The sequence below is a fragment of the Vigna unguiculata genome, chromosome 4 (assembly GCF_004118075.2).
Source record: "Vigna unguiculata cultivar IT97K-499-35 chromosome 4, ASM411807v1, whole genome shotgun sequence".
Lineage (NCBI taxonomy): Eukaryota > Viridiplantae > Streptophyta > Magnoliopsida > Fabales > Fabaceae > Vigna > Vigna unguiculata.
This window is the reverse complement of record NC_040282.1, coordinates 38,942,037-38,963,594: the sequence shown is the minus strand read 5'-3', so window position 1 is coordinate 38,963,594 and position 21,558 is coordinate 38,942,037. Positions and strand designations below refer to the sequence as shown.

Below are 21,558 nucleotides of genomic sequence, written 5' to 3'. Positions count from 1 at the left end.
ACGTTTTTTTTAAATAAAACCATAAAATTTTAGATTTTAATTTTTGGATGCAATAATCGATCATAATAATGTTATATCAACAACCTTATGATCGAAATATTTGTGTTATGTGGAAACGAAAACAAAATTCTAAAAACGAACATTTCTTATTACTAAAAAAATTTATATTTCGTGTTAATTTTGTTTTGAATTTTTTTTTAGAAAATATTTATAAATTTTGTTATGAAAAAAAATTGTAAGAAATTACTGCTAATTTTTTTACAAAATATTTTGTATAAAACACTTTTCGCAATAAATTTTATAAGAAATACTTGCGAATTTTATAATTTTGTAGGAAATAATTATCCACGAAAGAATTACTTGTCAATTAAAATTTTTAGAAAAGATAGTAGGAAAAAGTCTTTTCTTATAAAGTTTTTTAAGAAATTTGCAAGAAAATTCCTATATAATATGAGAATTTGTAATAGTATCTTATCGAGATAATAAAAATATTTTTTAAAATAAACTTTTATTTCCTTTGGAACTTGAGTTGGAGCTTGTTCCACATCCTCCATGACTTCAGAATTTAGACGAAAAACAATATAAATCAACCTTGAAGTTGGTCTTATTAAAAATCAATAATTGAGAGATAACTAATAATTAGCTTACATATTTATTGTTGATGCAGATTAATAAATATATTCACACCGGTCCATTAATATTACCTAAAATGATTGTTACAATAATGGTCACGTAAACCCAATTTAGAAAAAATGAACCACTCTTAAAGTTGGTCTTCTACTTTGAGAACCTATACCTACTTGAAAATAGTTTAGAACGCAATTTAGTTACTTAACCTTTATTGTATGTGAGGATGCAACATGAGAAACTTTTCTACCTTCATGGTCAACATCACATACTATAGTATACTATATAAGCACTTTCCTTCCAATTGCAAATGATCATATAATAATCATTTTGCCAATTATCTCTCTCTTCATCTTCTTCCTGACCAGCTTAAAATCTTCTCATCATGAGATTCTTGGAATTTCATTGTGATCCAATGTTTGCAATTGCAACCTTTGCAGCTATAGCTATAACAGTGTTTGTGATATTCAGAAGTTTCATGTGCAAGAAAGGAAGGTACCATGTGGTTGCGGGAACTATGTTAGAACTGCTGCTCAACTTCCGCAATCTGCACGATTACATGACTGCTCTTGCCAGAAAACACAAGAGTTACCGATTGCTTTGGTTTCGCAGGAGCGAAATTTACACTGTGGACCCTGTCAACGTTGAATACATCCTCAAAACAAACTTTGCAAACTATGTGAAGGTACTTTCGAATTAACCTTATAGTTTTTGTCTGAATAGTTGAATACACAATCTTTTTCACCCTTCCTTCGAAATTTTATCACTTTTATTCTGGTGTGCTGTTGTTACAGGGCTGGTACCACTATGAGAAATTGACAGATCTTTTAGGAGATGGAATATTCTCGGTGGACGGCGAGAAGTGGCTACAGCAGAGAAAGGTTTCGAGCTATGAAATTGGCACCAAAGCAGTGAGAGATTTTAGCCTTCAAGTGTTCAAATCCAATGCAGTAAAACTTGCAGGAGTTGTTTCAAAAACAGCTACGTCAAATAATCCAGTTGATTTCCAAGTAAGATTTTGTTATAAAAATTGGTGAAATCCATTATAAATAAAATAAAAAATCTATAATATTAATCCAATGGTGTTTATTGACAGGAATTGTTTATGAAATCAACCTTAGACTCGGTCTTTAAGATTGTCCTGGGTGTAGACTTGAACACCATATACGGAACATACGAAGAAGGCACTCAATTCTCCAATGCCTTTGATGAAGCAAGTGCTATAACGCTGTATCGGTATGTTGATGTTTTCTGGAAGCTCAAGCGTTTTCTCAACATTGGATCAGAGGCAGTACTTAGAAACCGTATTAAAGAGGTGGATGATTTTGTTTACAAACTAATCACAATCAAGACAGAGCAAGTGCAGCAGAATTCACAATCTGATTTTCCTGTGAGTCAAATTTTTTCACCCCTCTTGTTATATTAAGAGTAAATAATATATGCATTCACAATGGAAGCCTTTTTAAGCTGGCAATGGCATACGGTCATAAATTGTTACATATCATAAGGCTTAACTCGACCTATGGCTTATGGCTTATATTGTGAATTGACTTTATTTCTAACTTGACATCGACTAGAGATAAGGTCAAGTTATAATATATAAGTGGTACAGATCTCACCTTATATCAGAATCATAAATTAAAATTTATCTTAACGAAATTTTATGTTTGTTGGATCTATTATTTCATCCGTTATTGAACTACCCATACCATTAATGTTTAATATCACGTTCGAGATATTCGAGATATATATGTCTCGACGTGTGAGAAAGTGTATTGGAAATTTCACACAAGACTAATTTATAATATATAAGTAGGTTCAAATCTCATCTTATACGTCGATTTTTGTAAAGTTTAGTTAAACTTAAAATTCAATTCATTCTTAAAATGTTGAAATTCTAAGAAAAATTTACGACAATTGAGCATAGATATTAAATTCTTGTGATTTGATATGTATATCTGTTGACAGGAGAAAAAAGCAGATATGGTGTCAAGGTTTCTGGCACTGAATGAGACAGATCCCAAGTACCTAAGAGACATTATTCTCAGCTTCGTGATTGCAGGAAGAGATACAACAGCTGCTACTCTTTCCTGGTTCTTCTACATGCTATGCAAGCACCCTCATATCCAAGAAAAAGTTGTGCATGAAGTTGGAGAAGTAACAGAATTGAAGAACACTTGTAGTATTGATGAACTCGCAGATAGGCTAACCGATGAGGCACTGGGAAAAATGCACTATTTGCATGCAGCTTTAACTGAAACACTCAGACTTTACCCTGCGGTTCCACTTGTAATGAACTTGTGCACTATATGCATTAAAATCAAACGTTAAAAAACCAAAAAGAAACAGCATCAACACTTCAGAAGTTAAAGTGTGAAGAAAGAACTGTTAATATTTGAACAAACTTTAACAATTTATCATTCTGCATTTTATCACCATCTCCCTTAAGAGTCCATATTCTGTCTAAAGATTTTATCTGTGATGATGCTACAGGATGGGAAACTTTGCTTATCAGATGAAACTTTACCTGATGGATTTAGAATTAGGAAAGGTGATTCTATATCATATCAGTCATATTCCATGGGTAGGATGGAATTCATCTGGGGTGAAGATGCAGATGAATTTCGACCAGAGAGATGGCTTGATGAAACTGGAACTTTTCAACCACAAAGTCCTTTCAAGTTCACAGCCTTTCAGGTTAGCTTATTATGAAAACTTTGATAATATGTGAAGAATGTGTTAGGTTTTCACCAAGGGAGTGAAAAAAATCTATAGAAGATATTAAAACACAATAATTTTATAGTTCTTTTTACTTATATAATAGTCATTTTTTCTCGATTTTATCCGGCCTGGTACGTGATACTTTTTGTTGGAAGTCTCACATCGACAATTTCATAATATATAAGTGAAGTGCAAACCTCACCTTACAAGCTGGTTTTGGTGGGGTTGAGTTAGATTTAAAACTCAGTTCTAACATGTTAGATAGCTTGTTAAATGCTTTCTTGAGTAATTGAAACTTTGAAATTGAAGTTGTTGTGACTATGCAGGCCGGTCCAAGAATTTGTCTGGGGAAAGATTTTGCATATAGGCAGATGAAAACTTTTGCTGCTGTTCTTTGTCACAGCTACATATTCAAGCTGCGTGTCCAAAATGAATGGGTGAATTATAAGACTATGCTCACTCTTCACATTGATGGTGGTCTTCATCTGCATGCTTCTCAAAGATTCCAGCCAAACTGAATATCACAACGGTTCTGGTTTATTATCACCAATGGATAATATGTTGGGAATATTATTGGTAAAATAAAGACTGCGTTTGGGTGAATATAATTACTGCAGTTTGAATAAAGCAGTGTAGTGGATGGATTCATTTTCAGTGTAGATTACAATATAATTGTTTAATTTAAAACATAGATTTAATAGCATTTTTTATCTGTAACTATATATCACCTTATTGTGAGATATAAAATGTTACAATAAAATCTTTATTATAATACTTGTGACACCCGAGATGATTATTTTGCATGACATAGTTGGTTTAAGGATATATTTGATAACATTCTTGAAGTAGTTCTTGTAGAAAAACAATTTCAACTTTCATAAATTATAATTAATTTACGAATAAATTATTTTGTAGAAGTTGGATTTGTGCATGAATAAGTTTTACAATTTTTCTAATTAATTTTTGCACAAATTACAACTTATTTATCATTTGTAATGCTTTCAAGAAGGAGAAAAATATAGCGTACTTCTTATTTGCATGCTAGAATATGCTATGGAGAGGTTTTTTATAGAGATGAACAACATCTACTCTCGAATCTCTTAAGGGTGATAATATTAAGGAGATACCAATAACATGTCTTTATATATTAGAGATTTAACATCAAATTAGACTAATTTATAATATATATATATATATATATATATATATATAAATGATAACCATTCCCCTTTTTTTAAGCTAGTTTTATGACAATGTGTATCAAAGATTTCATGTCAACTAAATATTAATTCAATTTATAATATATAGGGAGGCAATTCTCATTTCACTATTATGACATAGATATGTCCTTTTAATATACATAGTAGTTAAAAGATTTTGAATGAAAAAAAAAAAAGATATGATGAGCTTTGGAATAAGTTCACAATATTAAACTTTCTTTAAAAGAAAATGGTAGGAAAAAAAATCAATTAATATTAATTGTGAAAGATGAAAGAGGATAGATAACTTTGATAATAAAGAAAGTAAAAAAGTGGAAGGAAAGAAGTTGGTAAAAAAAATTTAAGTATCATAATAAATCTAATATAATTGTCATAAATATAAGGATTAAATATGTTTTTGTCCCTTAATTTTAGGTGAATTTTGGAATTAGTCTATTTCGAAACTTTGAACCAATTTAGTCCTTCATCTTTCGAAATACGTGAATTTAGTTTTTTTAATCAAATTTTGTTAAGTTTATTTGACATTTCAAACGTGTCTCATAATAGTATTTGACTTAACATTAAAGCAAAAATGTGTTAAACAGTATAAACAATTCAAATACAATCTTGAAATGCCTACGAAACATCAAATAAACCTAATAAAATTTGATTAAAATGACTAAATTCATGTATTTCGAAAGATAAAGGACTAAATTGGTTCAAAGTTTCAAAATAGACTAATTCTAAAATTCACTAAAAGTTAATAGACCAAAAACATATTTAACCCTAAATATAAATACTTTTTTAGGGTATAAAATCCATATTGAAGAAATGCTAATCTTTTTACTATAAATAAAGATAAAGAATCAATTTCAGGACTAATACTTAATAGTCTCTTTGGATTTCAGTTGGAAGACTCAGGTTAGTTTTCATTTTGTATCAGACATGGAGTTAACATATTTAATCATTTTTATTTACATTTAACTACGTATAATTCTGAAATACTTCTTCCAGAATAAGTTCGAATTGTATTTCAAATTTGATAATGCGAAAACATGAACAAATATAAAAAAACACACAAGAGAACAATAAAGAGTTTTAATATTTAGTTACGGTGGGGTGTAAGAAGAAAATTATGGTGTACAACGAGAATCTTTTGAACTAGGTTAGGTGAAATCATGCACTCAAATGGGCCTACTCCCGCCCATTAGTAGCACACAATAGATATTGGGGAGTTTCTTCATGTAACTCCAATATTTTTTCTACACCCCCAACATTTTTGATATTTTAAAAATACTTTTTGACCATTTGATCGAGTAACATATATCTCATTCAAAATGTTGTTTTCGGATGTCGACTTTAGTGAAAGATGTTTTCAGATATCGACATTCGGTGAAAATTGTGAACTTAGGATGTCGAAAAACACATATATTTATATTTTAGTAACCAATTATAATTTTTTATTTATAATAATGACTATTTTAGTAACCAACAATTTTTTATTTTATAAATTGATATCTAAATTGGTTACTATAGTGAGTAACAACTTTTAGTCACTAAAATTTGTTATTAACAAGACATTTTATTGTAATGTTAGTTAACAAAAGTAAATTGTATTTTTTTAATTATTTATACCATAAGGATTATATGTTGGTTATAACTCTAATCCACATGGAAAATTACGTTTTTACATTTGTTATTATGTTAACCAATATAAAATATATTTTTTTTGTCAGTGTTGGATAAGTGGTGTAATTTTATGATGTATCAATACTTCAATTTGCTTTATCTATTTGCGTTCAATACGTATTTTTGTTTGATATTTTAGAATTATTTATTAATATTAAATAAAGTATTCAATCATAAAGCAGTAGTATTTTTATAATGATGATATTATAATTTTTTTGGACAATGTTTAATACGTATGATTTTAACTTAGATTCACACAATAATAATCACATATTTTTAATATTTTTAAGAATTTTTGTACATTTTTTAATATGTATATATCACATATAATGTCCTATTATCTTCAAGATAAATGTATTAACATATCATACACGTGTCATATCTAATACATGTAATGTATTCATGCATTGATCAAAATAGTTTAAGTAAAAATAATTGCTAATTGTGTTTAAATGTACATTTTATTGAAAATTAGATACAGAATGACGAGTTGAACTTGCATTCTTGAAAGATAATGGTATTTTAACACTAATTTTTTCCGTTCATTTGATGCTATCTTTTATTATCCTTTATTAATTTTTTCTTAAATTTAAAAAAAATAATTTTTTAAATTTAAAAATCAACTTTTACATGTAAATGGTGTTTTGAGACTTTTTCCTTCTCAAATTTTTCCACTAGTTTTTTTGGAGTATCCTTTCATTGTTATAGTAGGGAAACAACTTCAAATTCCGTACTCTCTCTCACTATAAACTTACATAAACAAATTCAATTGATTTCACCATACACAACCACCATTATAATTGCAACTATATAATCATTCCTTAAAGTAACTGTGTGACTAACAAGATAGCACAAACTACATTAAGGTCCCCAATCTCATACGTAGCAGCTTGTTCAAAAGTAATGACTAAAATAATTATGCAGAGCACAAAGTGCATGCATCAATCAAGAAACAGTTTTGCAAGGATGTCAGAAGACCTTAACCATGCAGTAACTTCATACCAGCCACCAGAACTCAGACATAAAACAACCACCTACCTTTATGCCGGGACTAGGGATGTCAACTGGGTGGACATGGTATGGGTAGTATTTCTCTTCCCGTACTTTGCCGGTTGAATAAATATTTGTTTCGTATTTGTATTTATAACGGATACCTGCATACTTTTTTAATATTTATGGATATTCACGAGTATCCACAAATATTTAAAAAAATAAAAAATAGATAGTTAATAACATATTTTAATGGTAAATGCAAATAAAATATAATACATAACATTCATAAATTTCAAACAAAGTTTGAATAATTCATTTAAATAGTATTGAATGACATTTTACAAATAAATGATTTTATTTTTGAAATAATTGATAAAAAAAATAACTCTTTCAAAATAAATATGTTAATATTTTAATTTATTTATTTATTTTTTTTTTAATTTAAATTATAGTATAACAGATACAGTTATCCACGAGTACGAATATTATAATACTCCGTACTCGTCCCGTTAATATGTCATACACTTTATCTGCAAATATCCATTTACAATATTCATTTTCTATCCGTTGAGTTTTATCCGCAAATGTTTGCACGAATTCTTTTTTACGTCCATAACTGGAACACAGGAGTCCATAATGATTTTTTTTTATACTATTACGAGCATAAATAATATACTGATTTTAGTATTTTAAAAATATTTTTAATATATTTTAAAATATTAAAATCAGTGTCTATTGAAATATTTTGAAGGCATATCTTAAAAATCGAACAAGAAATCCAAATTCGACAGCGGTCTCTCCATTCTAGTAATTAATATTGCAACCTCAAGATGACAGGTGAATTATGAAGCACAAACCCCTTATATATATCTCTTCACACTTCCTTCCTTTTAACCCAACACCCTTCTTCAAACACTCTATCTTTCTCCTTCTTTGGCATGAAACATGGCCAAGATCATAATGGGAAACATGGGTTGTTTTCTTACAAGCTGTCTCCTAGTTCTAACAATGTTGTTCTCTGCAAATGCTCAATTTGCCAAGAAGACTTACCTCGTTCAAATGGATAAGTCAGTAATGCCAAAAGCCTTATCCAACCACCTTGAATGGTATTCATCAAAGCTGAAATCGGCACTGTCCACATCTCCAGAAGAAACTGATGCGGAGAGTGAGAAGAGAATTATCTACACTTACCAGAATGCTTTTCATGGTGTTGCAGCTAAGTTGACTGAAGGAGAAGCTAAGAAGCTAGAGGCTGAAGAAGGAGTTGTGGCCATATTCCCAGACACAAAGTATGAGCTACACACCACAAGAAGTCCTGCATTCCTCAGGCTTGAACCAGCAAAAGCCCCTAACATGTGGTCAGAAAAGTTTTCTGGCCATGATGTTATAGTGGGAGTGTTGGACACTGGGATTTGGCCAGAGAGTGATAGCTTCAAAGATGTAGGCATGGGACCAGTACCTGCTCGTTGGAAAGGTGCCTGTGAGATTGGAACAGGCTTCACAAAAAGTCACTGCAATAGAAAGGTTGTGGGGGCAAGAGTGTTCTACCATGGATATGAAGCAGCAATTGGTAGAATTAATGAGCAGAAGGAGTACAAATCACCAAGAGATCAAGATGGGCATGGCACTCACACAGCAGCTACAGTTGGTGGCTCTCCTGTGCTTGGGGCTAACCTTCTTGGTTATGCTAATGGCACAGCAAGAGGAATGGCACCAGGTTCAAGGATTGCAGCTTACAAAGTGTGTTGGATTGGTGGGTGCTTCAGCTCAGATATTGTGTCAGCTATTGATGCAGCTGTGGCTGATGGAGTGGATATTCTTTCCATCTCTTTGGGTGGTGGAGTCTCCTCTTATTACCGTGACAGTTTATCTGTTGCTGCATTTGGAGCAATGGAGAAGGGTGTTTTTGTTTCATGTTCTGCAGGAAATGCAGGACCTGATCCTGCAAGCCTCACCAATGTTTCACCATGGATCACCACAGTTGGAGCCAGCACAATGGATAGAGATTTTCCAGCAGAAGTAAAGCTTGGAAATGGTAAAGTAGTGACAGGAGTTTCACTCTACAAAGGGCAAAGTGTGCTTTCAATTCAGAAACAATACCCTTTGGTGTACTTGGGGAGCAACTCTAGCAGGGTTGATCCAAGATCCATGTGCTTGGAAGGGACTTTGGATCCTAAAGTGGTTTCAGGAAAGATAGTTGTTTGTGATAGAGGCCTTAGTCCTAGAGTGCAAAAGGGTTATGTGGTGAGAAGTGCAGGAGGGGTGGGAATGATTCTCACAAACACCGAAGCCAATGGAGAAGAACTAGTTGCTGATTGCCACCTCCTTCCAGCAGTTGCTATAGGAGAAAAAGAAGGAAAAGATCTCAAAAGCTATGTCCTATCTAGTAAAAGTGCTACTGCAACTCTAGCTTTTAAAGGTACTAGGTTGGGAATAAGGCCATCTCCTGTAGTGGCAGCATTTTCATCAAGAGGGCCAAATTTTCTGAGCCTTGAAATTCTGAAGCCTGATTTAGTGGCTCCTGGGGTGAACATTCTTGCTGCATGGAGTGAGGCCATTGGTCCATCAGGTTTGAAAGTGGACAACAGAAAAGAGAAGTTCAATATACTCTCTGGAACCTCAATGTCATGCCCACATGTGAGTGGTGTAGCAGCTTTTCTTAAAGCCAATCACCCTGAGTGGAGCCCTGCTGCTATAAAATCTGCTTTGATGACTACTGCTTACGTTCTTGACAACACCAGAAAAACTCTCACAGATGCCTCAACTGCTAAACCTTCAAGTCCTTATGATCATGGTTCTGGACACATTGACCCTATCAGAGCTCTTGACCCTGGTTTGGTATATGACATTGAGCCACAAGACTACTTTGAATTCCTATGCACACAGAATCTGACTCCAACCCAACTTCAAGTTTTTGCCAAATACTCCAACAGATCTTGCAAACACTCTCTTCCCAGTCCAGGGGACTTGAACTACCCAGCCATATCATCAATCTTTACTCAGAAAACACCCACTTCATTCTCCAGTCCTGTCATTGTTCACAGAACTGTCACCAATGTTGGCCCTCCTGATTCCAAATACCAAGTTGTTGTCTCTCCATTCGAAGGTGCTTCTGTCAAAGTTGAGCCAGAAACTCTGAATTTCACAAAACAACACCAAAAGCTGTCTTACAAGATTACATTCACACCAAGGGTTCGGCAAACATCTCCAGAATTTGGAAGTTTGATATGGAAGGATGGTTTGCACACTGTGAGAAGCCCCATTGTGATAACATGGCTGGCACCACCAATGTGAATTTCAACCTTCTGTAGTGTTTCTTTGTTGCAATAAGAAAATCTTCTGTACTAGGAATTAGAAGTTCATCCTTTTGTATCACCAGAAAAGTTATTATTTTAGTATTCTATCCTATGTTCCACTTCCTCCACCTTGGACTCGATCAACATCTTCTTCATTCACGTATAATTCATAAATTCAAAGTTGCAAAATGCTTAAAAATTTCCAACAAACATGGAACTTATTTCTGATTCTCAAATCTCAGTTGCTGTGATTACATTAACTACTACTCGTTCCTCCACTGTTTTAGTTCATACACTCATGCTTTCCGAATATTCTTTTATTCAATGTTAAGAATTTGATTTTAAACCTAATTCAACTCTACAAAATCTGTTGTAATCCACTTATATACCATGAAATTGTTTTATTTGTAGTAAATGTCCGATCTCCAACATTTAGTATCTGAATTTTGGACTAAGGAATTGAAGAATATGAATACAATATATACACATGCAATTTTTGGTTTGTGCAGAAAAAAATCTGGTGGTCTTGTCCCTTTGGCAAATCATTTACTGCAACAAAACTTGGATGCCACGAGTGAGGATTTCACTGTCACAAACCATTATATGTCGCTTTTGCTTAGTTAATTTCCTTGTGATGTAAACTTTGGTCATCATTTATGACAGTTGAAGTTTAGACAGACCCTTTTGACCATTGGGGACAGAAAAGTTAATGGATAGCAGAAAGATGAGGCAAAGCATTTAGTAATGAAGCTGCACTGTTCTTTTCCAGCTATTTCATTTTCTTCACCTCTCTATCTGTCTGTGAATTTAATTGAGTTGAACAAAAGAGGCTCCTTGCATGTGCATCTCAACTGCTAAGTAGCTGGCCTCATCAAAGAGTGTGGTCCAAAGTACTTATACAGATTCAGACACACTATTCTTTAGTACGTATCATTTTTCTTTTATATAATGCCTTCAAAGTTCACCTGCATGCGCAGGTCCTATAAATCTAGTTTCCAATGTTTTTCTGAACAAAATTCAAAAGTAGGGCATGGTTTTTCGATGATATTGTTGTATATGACAAGACATGTTTTACATTATATATAAAAGTAAAAATGTTCATACTCACTGCAATACAAATAGACAGAGCGTATATATATGTAATTATATGTAGTCTTTTTCTTAATAAATAAACATCTTTGTAAGGAAATTTTGTTTTTTAACTTAATTAACTAATCAAAACCCAACTCAAAAAAGCTAAAATGCACTTGAATAAGATGGCAGGATCAAAATCTGTGAGTCAGAACCAGACTTTTGCAAAGAGTATAACACCCTGTCAAAATCAAACTACTCAGTAACAGTGCTTCAAACCAATGAAAGTAAGACCTTTTGGAGTACTCATTTCTCATCTAAAATGGATTATAAGTTAGGAGTGGGTTTTAACCTTAATTTAATCTTTAAGATGATAAATTTAATAAAATAATAAATCTTTGTTGAAATAGACTTATATGAATTTAATATTATTTTTAAAATTAAATTTTAAATATAATTTAATATTACAAAATTAATTTGTAAGATAAAATTTATGTGGTGAGCGTGAAATCTCCAACATTTATCTCACTAATTTTGAAATGAGACCTACGCATTACAATAAATGTTTATACTATTTTAAAATATTAGTTAGTACATCAAACATTCTAAAAGAAATTCAATTAAATGACTAAATAAATGCTTCTATTAATAATCTTGAATGAATATGTTAACTAATTAACCAGTTAACTTGTTTACCGTACATTTGTAAAAGTCACAAAAGCATACAATCAATTAACATAGATTACTAACAGATTATAATTTAATTAAATAAGATACATTACAAAGAAAACCTTTAAATAATAATTAATTTTAGTAAAACTTGTTAGTTATTATATTAACTAATTTAGACACTTATTTACAAAATAAAAAAAATTATTAGTTACTAAAATAATCATTATTATGAATAAAGATTATAATTGATCATGAAATTAGTTACTAATTAATTAGAGACTAATTTAAAAACTAATTTCTTAGGTAGTTAAAACTTTGTTGTTAATGTTTAGTGAACAATTTATAAACTAATTTATTTCGTAGTCAAAATCATAATAACTAAATTTTAAGAGACCGATTATAATTTTTTATTCATAATATTGACTACTTTAATAATCGATAATGTTTTATTATCTAAATTGATCACTATAATTGTAATTAATAATTATCTTTAATTATTTTTTATCACTGAAATTTAGGTTCATCTTACTAAGGAATTAGGATTGGCTAAACTTGAGGGTTCATTTTTAAAATTAAATTGAAAAGACAATGACTAATTGTATGCACGAGAATGAGGTTCGATGAAATCTAACCTTAACGATTACTTATTATATTGTTTTTCATCTATTTTGTTTTGAAGTGTTTGATAAAATGGCAAAAGAAATATTTATTTCTTCATATTTTAAGTTCCTTAAATATCAACACAATTTGTGGAAACAGTTTTGTTCTAAATGAGTTATCAATCAATTATTGTGCATAAGTATTTTGGAATAACTATTAAGTAATTATTGTTTATTTGTGCTGGTAATACGCTTAACATTAAATAGATCATATTAATACTAATTAAGCTTTATTTATATTTAAGTTTCAATGTTTTTTTACCATCCCAATTTTAGTAGTTTAAATTAATAAAATATGATGTTTCATCATAATGTTCAAAATAGATAATTCAGTATACAAAATATACTAATACAGTCTTACAAAAGATATGACTATAAAATTATATCTTTTATACACTTAAACTAAACTAACAAGCTCTATATATAAACCAATCACTCCTAAAGCTCATCGAGACCTTTACCTACTCTAACATTGAGGCCTTTGTAGCTTTAAACATCTAAAGTTGTAGTATAATTGATCATAACTTCACATGCTCACACAACATGCTCAATGCCTTGAGACCTAGATGCTCCTAGACTTGCAATGGTTTGTAGCACTCAGCTCCACTTGGCCAGGGCTTAGCGCTAATCAACTTGCAACAGTTGGCACTCAGCGACACCATTTGAGGCTCAATAGTGCATTAGATATCAGCAAAATTATTTTGTGGTTTTTTGGCAATCTGGACCTATTTCATAGCTCAAATTGGTACTTCTCTTTTAGGTACTGGTCCAAAATAGATTTAAAATATTTGAGTTGATACCAATTTGATCAATGACTCATATTCTAATTTCTTCCAATTACCACAAGATCAAAATAGTCAAAAATACACCAATTATACATACCAAACAAATTCACTCAAAATAAAATCAATCACATACATGATAAACATTAAATTTATCAAATTCACGCATACAAAAAACAACTAGCTTCCCTTATCTATTATCTAGCTTAAACAACTCTAAAACACTGTTAACTCCATAGGGTGCTCTATTTACACATAGAAACATCACAAAAACGATCAAGACATGTCATTATGATCATCGATAAGTAGAGACTCATATAGAAGATTAAAACCTCACATGCAAGCGGAAAAAACCCACATGCAACAGAAAACAGAAAAAGACTAAATGACTGAAACTCAACTTATACGAATGAAGAAACTCAATCCAAATTGAATTGTTCACCACGAGGATCACCTCCTACAATCTCAGATCTCCAATTAGACGGACAAATAAGAAAAACCGTCAGAGAACTCTAAAAATGTGATTTCTAAACAGATCATGTGTTTTAAAATAATAAAATTCGTTTATAATGATTCTATTTATACTAAAATTTTTTAATATTAAAATAATGGAATCTCACTATTTTTAAATTAATATTAATTTTTAAAACGCCATTCTAGTGTCTTATATTTTTTTCTTATTGAGTCTCAATATTTAATGAAATTTATGTAAATTAAAGAAATAGAAAACAATAAGTCGGAAGATTTATAAAATAGTACTATCAGCTTGTCATATCTAATATTATAAAAAAGTTCTATAAATGGAATATATATATATATATATATATATATATATATATATATATATATATATATATATTTTGTTCCGATCTGTTTCCCATGAAAAGAGATTTATGTAATTAAATCAATAGAGTTATTTTATCTTTTTTTTAATATACGAGTGTTAAATGATGATGTTATCTGTTTCTCTTAATAGGTTAAAATGAGTGTAGATAAATGAGACGAGACTCACTTAAAAAATAAATAGAGTTCTTGGGTTATCCAAATTAGGGAGCCAATAATGGAAACAAAAGGCATATTAAAAGATAATGAAGAAATCAAAATACAGTGACAAAACAAAGGCCAATTAATTTAGGCTATACAAAATTATGATACTCATGTTTAAAGCTGTAAAAATATTTAACCACAAATATATTTTTTTCTTCATAATTTTATATTTTTCATACAACATTTAAAAACAACTTATGGGATTGTTCTGGTTTAAGCACGTTTTCATGTCTTGTTAAGCAACTTGTAAATTTTGAGAGGAAATTTGTTGTCCTATTCAATTGGAGAATTGGTATTTTTTTTCTTTCTTTATTAAGTGAATGTTTAACTTAATTTTAGAAATCTTATCATTAATTTCAGATAATAATATTTAAAATGTTCTATCTATTCATACTTTTATTCCAAAGCATACATTTTTCACACCAACGTTATTTTTACTTATTTGTAAAAATACAATCATATATATAATAAATTTTGTTAAACAAAATATTTAACTAAAATTATTTTATAAACTATTACATTAGAGATTATTTTAAATAATAAATTAACTAGACATGTAATATGAAGTGAAGAAATAATCGTTAATAGGACATGTTAAGAAATAATCGTTATGAGAAATTAATTTTCTCCTACAAGACACACTTTGCGCACTTACAACAATTATGTGTGGTGATATGAACATAAAATAGTTCAGTATGTCGTTTTGAGTTCAAGAAACGTCGTTTTGAAGCAGGTGATCGTGTATGTATCGCTTTGTCGTTTGAAGCGCTCATCACGCGCAAACATGGTGATTGTAATCAACATCACCACCATCATAAGCATCGCCTTCTCTTTGTACGGTTAATCGAATGTTCTTCTACCTTGAGCCATGTCCACCTCCGTTCAGATTCGCGACGCCGGCATCGCCGCGGACGCAGTCGACGGCTTCAACTCTCCGGCGAAGCAGAAAGCAGCCATCCGAAGCGCCTACAGCAACCGCCCCCTTCTCTCCCTCCGCCGAGCCAAACAGTTCCTCGGCGCCGCCAAGTTCAAGCTCTTCTTAGCGCTGTTTGCTCTCTCCGTCGTCGTTTTGATCACCGCCAGACTCAGTTCGTGGATGGGTTGGAACCTTCACAACCCTTCTTCGGGTACTTCAAGGTATAAAAAAATGGATCTGTTTTTCTTCTCTGCAATTTTATTTTATTCTGATGGATCTGTTCTTTTTAGGGTTGATATAGAATGGTTGTGGAAATTAAATGATTTCACTAATTATATGTATAATGGATTATTTATTGTCATAATCTATTATAATCAGAGTTTTTGTTCAGAGGTGAAAATTAGTTTTAACATGATCAGTTTGGTTTGGATTTAAAAAGAAGCCAGTTTTGTTATATGTATTTTTTGCTTTAAAATAGAGCTCCCGTTACTTAATCTTGCAATTGGATATCGTTTGGACAATTTCTCTAAGCAAAAGGTAACATTATGATGTTTTAGGTTCTTTATTTCACCATAATATTTGTCAGCAGAGGATTTTGAGATTCCTATCTAAGGATAGTCATGATGGTAGATTGATTCCCTAACACATTATAGATTTGTAATTGTTTGAGGGAAACAAATGAGTCTATTTAGACAAAGTTCTTTCTAAGCACTTCTGGAAAAGAAAGATTGAAATTAACTTCTTCATAAGCTAGATTAACTTATGTATAAAGTAATTTTAACTTATGAAAAACTTCATTTTATTTTTTATTCTTATTATTTTCCACTAACCTTGTGATTGGGTAGATAATTTTACAACTGTGAAGAAATTTAAATTCATTCAAATTATTTAATTTTTCAAACGTTGTGTTTGGATATAATAATTAACATTTATTACTACCAAATACAAAAATTATCACTATATAACACTAGTGACGTGGATAAAAAAAATTATACAGAGATCGACAAAAAATAATCACTAACTTCAACCATAAAAATTTGGCTAACATCCACGAAAAATCTTGACAAACGGCAACCAAGAAGTAAACTTGACTTACTTCTGCAAATAAATAATCCCAACAATGTCAACCGAGAATAACTTCTATTCAAGTTGGTTGAAAAATAACCTTGACTAACATTATCTGAAACATAATCCTAATTAACATCACCCAAAAAAAAATCATGTTTAACATTAGCTAGAAAACAACCTTGATATTAACAAAGAAATTTCTTACTAACATTTGTTGGGAAATAACAAAAAAGTTAACTTTGGCAATGACAACCAAAAATAAATATGATTCACTTTAACCTAAAAGAAACTCTGGTAGACATTTTTCAAAAAGTGATATCGAGCTAACAATGTCCTGACCATGACATCCCAAATGAGATTGAGCCCACGAAAGAATATGAAGAAAATAATCATCGATTTAGGAGAAGAATTTAAATTCTTAATTTTAAGGTGAAATTTGAAGTTCTCTGATTTTAATTAATTAAATTGATAAAATTAATATATTATAGATTCCTAAAATTTCAATTTTTTTTCAAAATTTTCTGTTCACACAATATATTTTTTGAAAAAAGATTTTAAGTTATTTATAAAAGTGAATTACCCTTTAGAAATTCTCCATCCAAAGACACTGTAAAGGTCCTTATAGACACATGTTCGAATATTTTATTTTGTGATTCTAGCTCAAGCCTGAGTCATTTAGAGTAGTGCTGGATGTCACGTTGCATTGGGTTTGAAAGTCGGTAGTCTTTGACTGTTTTAAAACTAAAAGAAGTGTTTGAAAATTGATAAAGCCCACACTTGTATTTTCTTCTAGTGGTTTTTCCTTGTATGTAATGACATTGCGGCTCTTGCTCCCAGTAGGATTATAGTTGTGGAGTTTGATTTTTTTATGTTTCATAATTTGAGCTGGATCTGCTGATACAACTGATTTAATTCACGATTCAGGGCTAGCTATACTGTGCTTATAAACACTTGGAGGGAAAAATCTCTTCTGAAAGAAACTGTTGCTCATTATGCATCCTGTCGAAATGCTGATGCAATGCATGTGGTGTGGACTGAAGGTGAACAACCATCTGAGAGGCTGAAAACATATCTTAATAAGATTGTGGTTTCGAAGTCTCAGAAAGCTCACAAACCAAACTTTAGATTTGACATCAGTGCAGATTATGAGTCAAACAGCAGGTTTAGGCCAATTAAGGACCTCAAGACTGACGCAATTTTCTCAGTTGATGATAATGTGATTGTTCCATGCTCTACTCTAGATTTTGCTTTCTCTGTCTGGCAAAGTGCACCTTCCACAATGGTGGGATTTGTTCCTCGAATGCACTGGCTGGATAAGGAGGTTAGTTATTGGTAAATTACAGCATTTCCTGTTTCGTTACTTGAATTTGAACCGCTTGAATTTTACATTTTTACTCTCTTTCATTTCTCAATGGTGAAATATGACTTCGAGGTTTGCAATAATTCTTGCAAGTTGGATACTGAAACCTTTAGTATTTTATAGGTTTGGCTGTATGGTCCAATGGCAGAGTCCAACTAAACTAAAGCTTGACATTTAGTTTTGATTGGTCATGTGATGAAGATGAACACTTCGTTAATTGTTTACACAAGAATGGTTGGACTGCAACTTCTACTTACGGTGTTAAGGGTGGGGATGGAGGGAGAGAAAATGAAACTAAAATGGACTTGGCTCTTTTAAAGTGATACTATAGTATCATCCTCATTTTAATTGTATTATGTTTACAATCCTCTAATTTACTTGTAGGTACGCCCTTGCTCAATTTAGAGACAAACTCACTTCAAAGATGACTAATATTGTTCGGAATAATGGGAAAACACATGGCATGTTTTCTACTATATTTTTATTTAGAAAGGGAAAAATAAGAGCAATATGCAGATGTCCATTGTGTTCGTGGGATGTGCTTGATAGTAACAAAATGGAACGCTGATTTACCCTTATTGAATATAACTTGATTTGCTATTTTCATATTGTACCTGACCGATTTCACTTTGTATACTACAGCAAAATAATGTTGCATATTACAGGTATGGAGGATGGTGGTCTGTTTGGTGGATGGGCACTTATAGCATGGTTCTCTCAAAGGCTGCATTCTTTCACAGGAAATACTTGGATTTATATACTCAAGAGATGTCTTCATCAATTCAGGGCTATGTTTCCAGGGACAGGTAATATATATGATTAATTAACCCACAAGAATTTTAAATTTATTCTTATAACTTATTCCTTTTCACATCCTCATTTTTTTTAAAAATTTTAATTTTTTTTCCGTCAACAGAACTTGTGAAGACATTGCAATGTCCCTTCTCGTTGCTAATGCTACAGGTGCTCCTCCAATATGGGTGAAGGGTAATTTTTTGTTCTCTCTTTTTAAGTATGGGATTCAATTTGTTGTTTGCAATCTACAGGAGTAACTAAAGTTTAAAAGAAAACTTTTGTTGAAGATACACTGCTTGTATTTTTCCAATTAAACTAATTCTCATGCATGCTATCGAGCCACAAATTTTTCTCATTATGTGAAAATTGCAAGCATCGTCGCTTTGAAACAGACATGGACATTGTTTAAGCATCATTAAACATGTACACAGCAATAAACATGTCACAGCACAAAATATAAGGATGCAATATGTGCATCTCAATTGATATGAAGTTATTCTTATGGAAATTTCTTAGTTTGAATACATTTTTTTTTTACTTTCTGTAGTGCTTTTTAAAGTTGCTGCGGTGTTGTAACTTGTAGTTAATATTAGTACTTCAGTGTTAGCGTCTAGCACAGACATCGCTCCAATGTCATATCATAACATTAAAATTTCTGAAAACTATATGAATAAAATTATTGCATTGCTCCTATGTTGTAATTTCATTTAGGGTCTGTTTTGGCTGAACTAAGTTATCAGCTGAAAAGCTAAATCTTTAACAAAATTTATTTTGTTGAATTGTTTATACCAAAATGTTATTGAATTAAATTTTTTTTATAAAAGTATTTGTCACTTAATTCATAAATGTAAAATGACATAAAGTGGTTGTATAATTTTTTCATATAAATTCTTTTTTAAACAGACAATATATCTTAGTTTGTAATTATAGCTTTGGTTTTTCCCCATTAGTTTTAATCGCATAATTTTTTGTTTAAAAATCAAATTATTTTATTTCAAATTAGAGTAAATAGTGTAAACAGAGTAATACTGGATAAGCTCATTTGTCAAGTATCCTTATCCTCTGTTAAACAAGCTTCTGAGTTGATTAAATGAGCTGTAAATTATTTAAACTGGCTACCCAGACTCAGCCATATTGTTTTAGAAACACAAGTTATTTGCTACTTGGTTTTTGTCGATAATTAAAAGCATTTGTCAAGGTTTATTTAATGCTTCTTATTCACTCCTGTTGTGTTCCAAAACTATAGTTATTTAATATAAACTTAGATAAAAATACTCTCCACTTTTCAACTACTATTTTGTCTCATTTCCATATAAGTGGACTATATTGATTAATTTTAATTATATATAGGAGTATTGTTGGAAAAAATGGCAAAAAATAAGTTAAAAAGACGGTATTATTAAGGAATAGAAAGATTGATATCCTATGGCACTCGATAGGAAGTCCCTAATTTTTTTCCAGTGGACTGTTAGAATTGGTTGATTCTATTCTCAATAGAACGCAAAACTCATTAATTGCCAGTGATGAATTAATTTTCTATGTTTTTAATTTGTGCCTTAATGATAAAAATCATATCCAAAGTTGTTAGCATAAGGGGTTCAACTCTTGGATTTCTTAACAAAGGTCTGAGATTTTATCAGTTGGACATGGAGTCGCAACGAGAGATATCACTCTACTCCTAAAATGGGTTGCCAACCTATGGGAGGAGAATTATATCTCCTGGTTATCAAAATAAGAAGCATAAAAAACATGCTCTTTCATGGATAAATTTGTAGCTCTATCTTGTAAAAAATTAGAGACGGCTAAATCTGATCCAGGTCTCAAGATAGCCATAATACCATGAATTATGTAGTCTTTGGCAGAATAATCCTCACTTTCTGTATTTCAAAGTATGTGCTGGAAGAAAAAATAGTAATGGACTAATTTTACCATTTTGGGTTGAGAAATATTCTTGTGGTCTTGGAAAGCTAGATAATGATTACTTGATCTCTGTTTTGGGTTGTCCCTTTATATTATCTATCTCTCAACTTGAAGGTAATGAAATATCAAAACTTGTACTTGAATTTTGCAGGCAAAATCAATGAGATTGGTGCATCGGGTATTAGCAGTCTGAGAGGGCATAGCCCCAGGAGAAACAGATGTCTCAATGACTTGATATCGCTTTACAAAACTTCTCCACTTGTGTTAACTAATGTGAAAGCAGTTGGTGCTAGAAACGAATGGTTATGGTAGATTTCTTGATTCATTTATCAGTAACCAACTCGTCGATCCATTCCACTTCCAAAGAAAAAATATAAAGAACAAAACTAAAAAGATTAAATATCATTGGTCAAGGAGCATATTGTGTTTGTGTATCATAGTTTCACACTTCTACAGTAATGTCAACTACATTTTGATTCATTGATATCTGATGCAAAATATGATGCCATTTGAATCTTAGTTTTTTGCTTGTAGTTATTCTGCTAAAGGCCCTGTACCGATGCTCCACTGATTTTCCTGCAAAAGCATGATGCTCCACCTTTTCTTGACCCATCTATCTAGTTAAGCCTTGATAAAACCAAACCCTTTTCTTTCAATGTCTATTCCAAGTACACAATGTCCTTAAAACTTGAGAAAGATTCCCTGGGGTGTAATTGATGGTCATGTGACCGAATCACTTTCAT

The 21,558-nt window shown here is 31.3% G+C and overlaps 3 protein-coding genes across 3 annotated transcripts; all 3 read left to right on the top strand.

The window, feature by feature from the left end:
* The first annotated feature begins 936 nt into the window (after positions 1-936).
* LOC114181249 (cytochrome P450 704C1-like) lies at positions 937-4,154 on the top strand. Its single transcript, XM_028067652.1, has 6 exons — positions 937-1,312; positions 1,422-1,637; positions 1,724-2,017; positions 2,596-2,916; positions 3,121-3,324; positions 3,675-4,154. The coding sequence occupies exons 1-6, from the start codon at positions 1,013-1,015 to the stop codon at positions 3,864-3,866; spliced, it is 1,527 nt and encodes a 508-aa protein (XP_027923453.1). The 5' UTR covers positions 937-1,012; the 3' UTR covers positions 3,867-4,154.
* A 3,953-nt stretch (positions 4,155-8,107) lies between these two features.
* LOC114181416 (subtilisin-like protease SBT1.3) lies at positions 8,108-10,735 on the top strand. Its single transcript, XM_028067867.1, has one exon. The coding sequence runs from the start codon at positions 8,175-8,177 to the stop codon at positions 10,521-10,523; it is 2,349 nt and encodes a 782-aa protein (XP_027923668.1). The 5' UTR covers positions 8,108-8,174; the 3' UTR covers positions 10,524-10,735.
* A 4,697-nt stretch (positions 10,736-15,432) lies between these two features.
* On the top strand, positions 15,433-21,299 carry LOC114182356 (glycosyltransferase family 64 protein C4-like). The gene is made up of 5 exons (XM_028069221.1): positions 15,433-15,893; positions 17,665-18,061; positions 18,743-18,906; positions 19,017-19,087; positions 20,967-21,299. Exons 1-5 carry the CDS (start codon positions 15,625-15,627, stop codon positions 21,125-21,127), a joined length of 1,062 nt encoding a protein of 353 aa, XP_027925022.1. The 5' UTR covers positions 15,433-15,624; the 3' UTR covers positions 21,128-21,299.
* Positions 21,300-21,558: the final 259 nt, after the last annotated feature.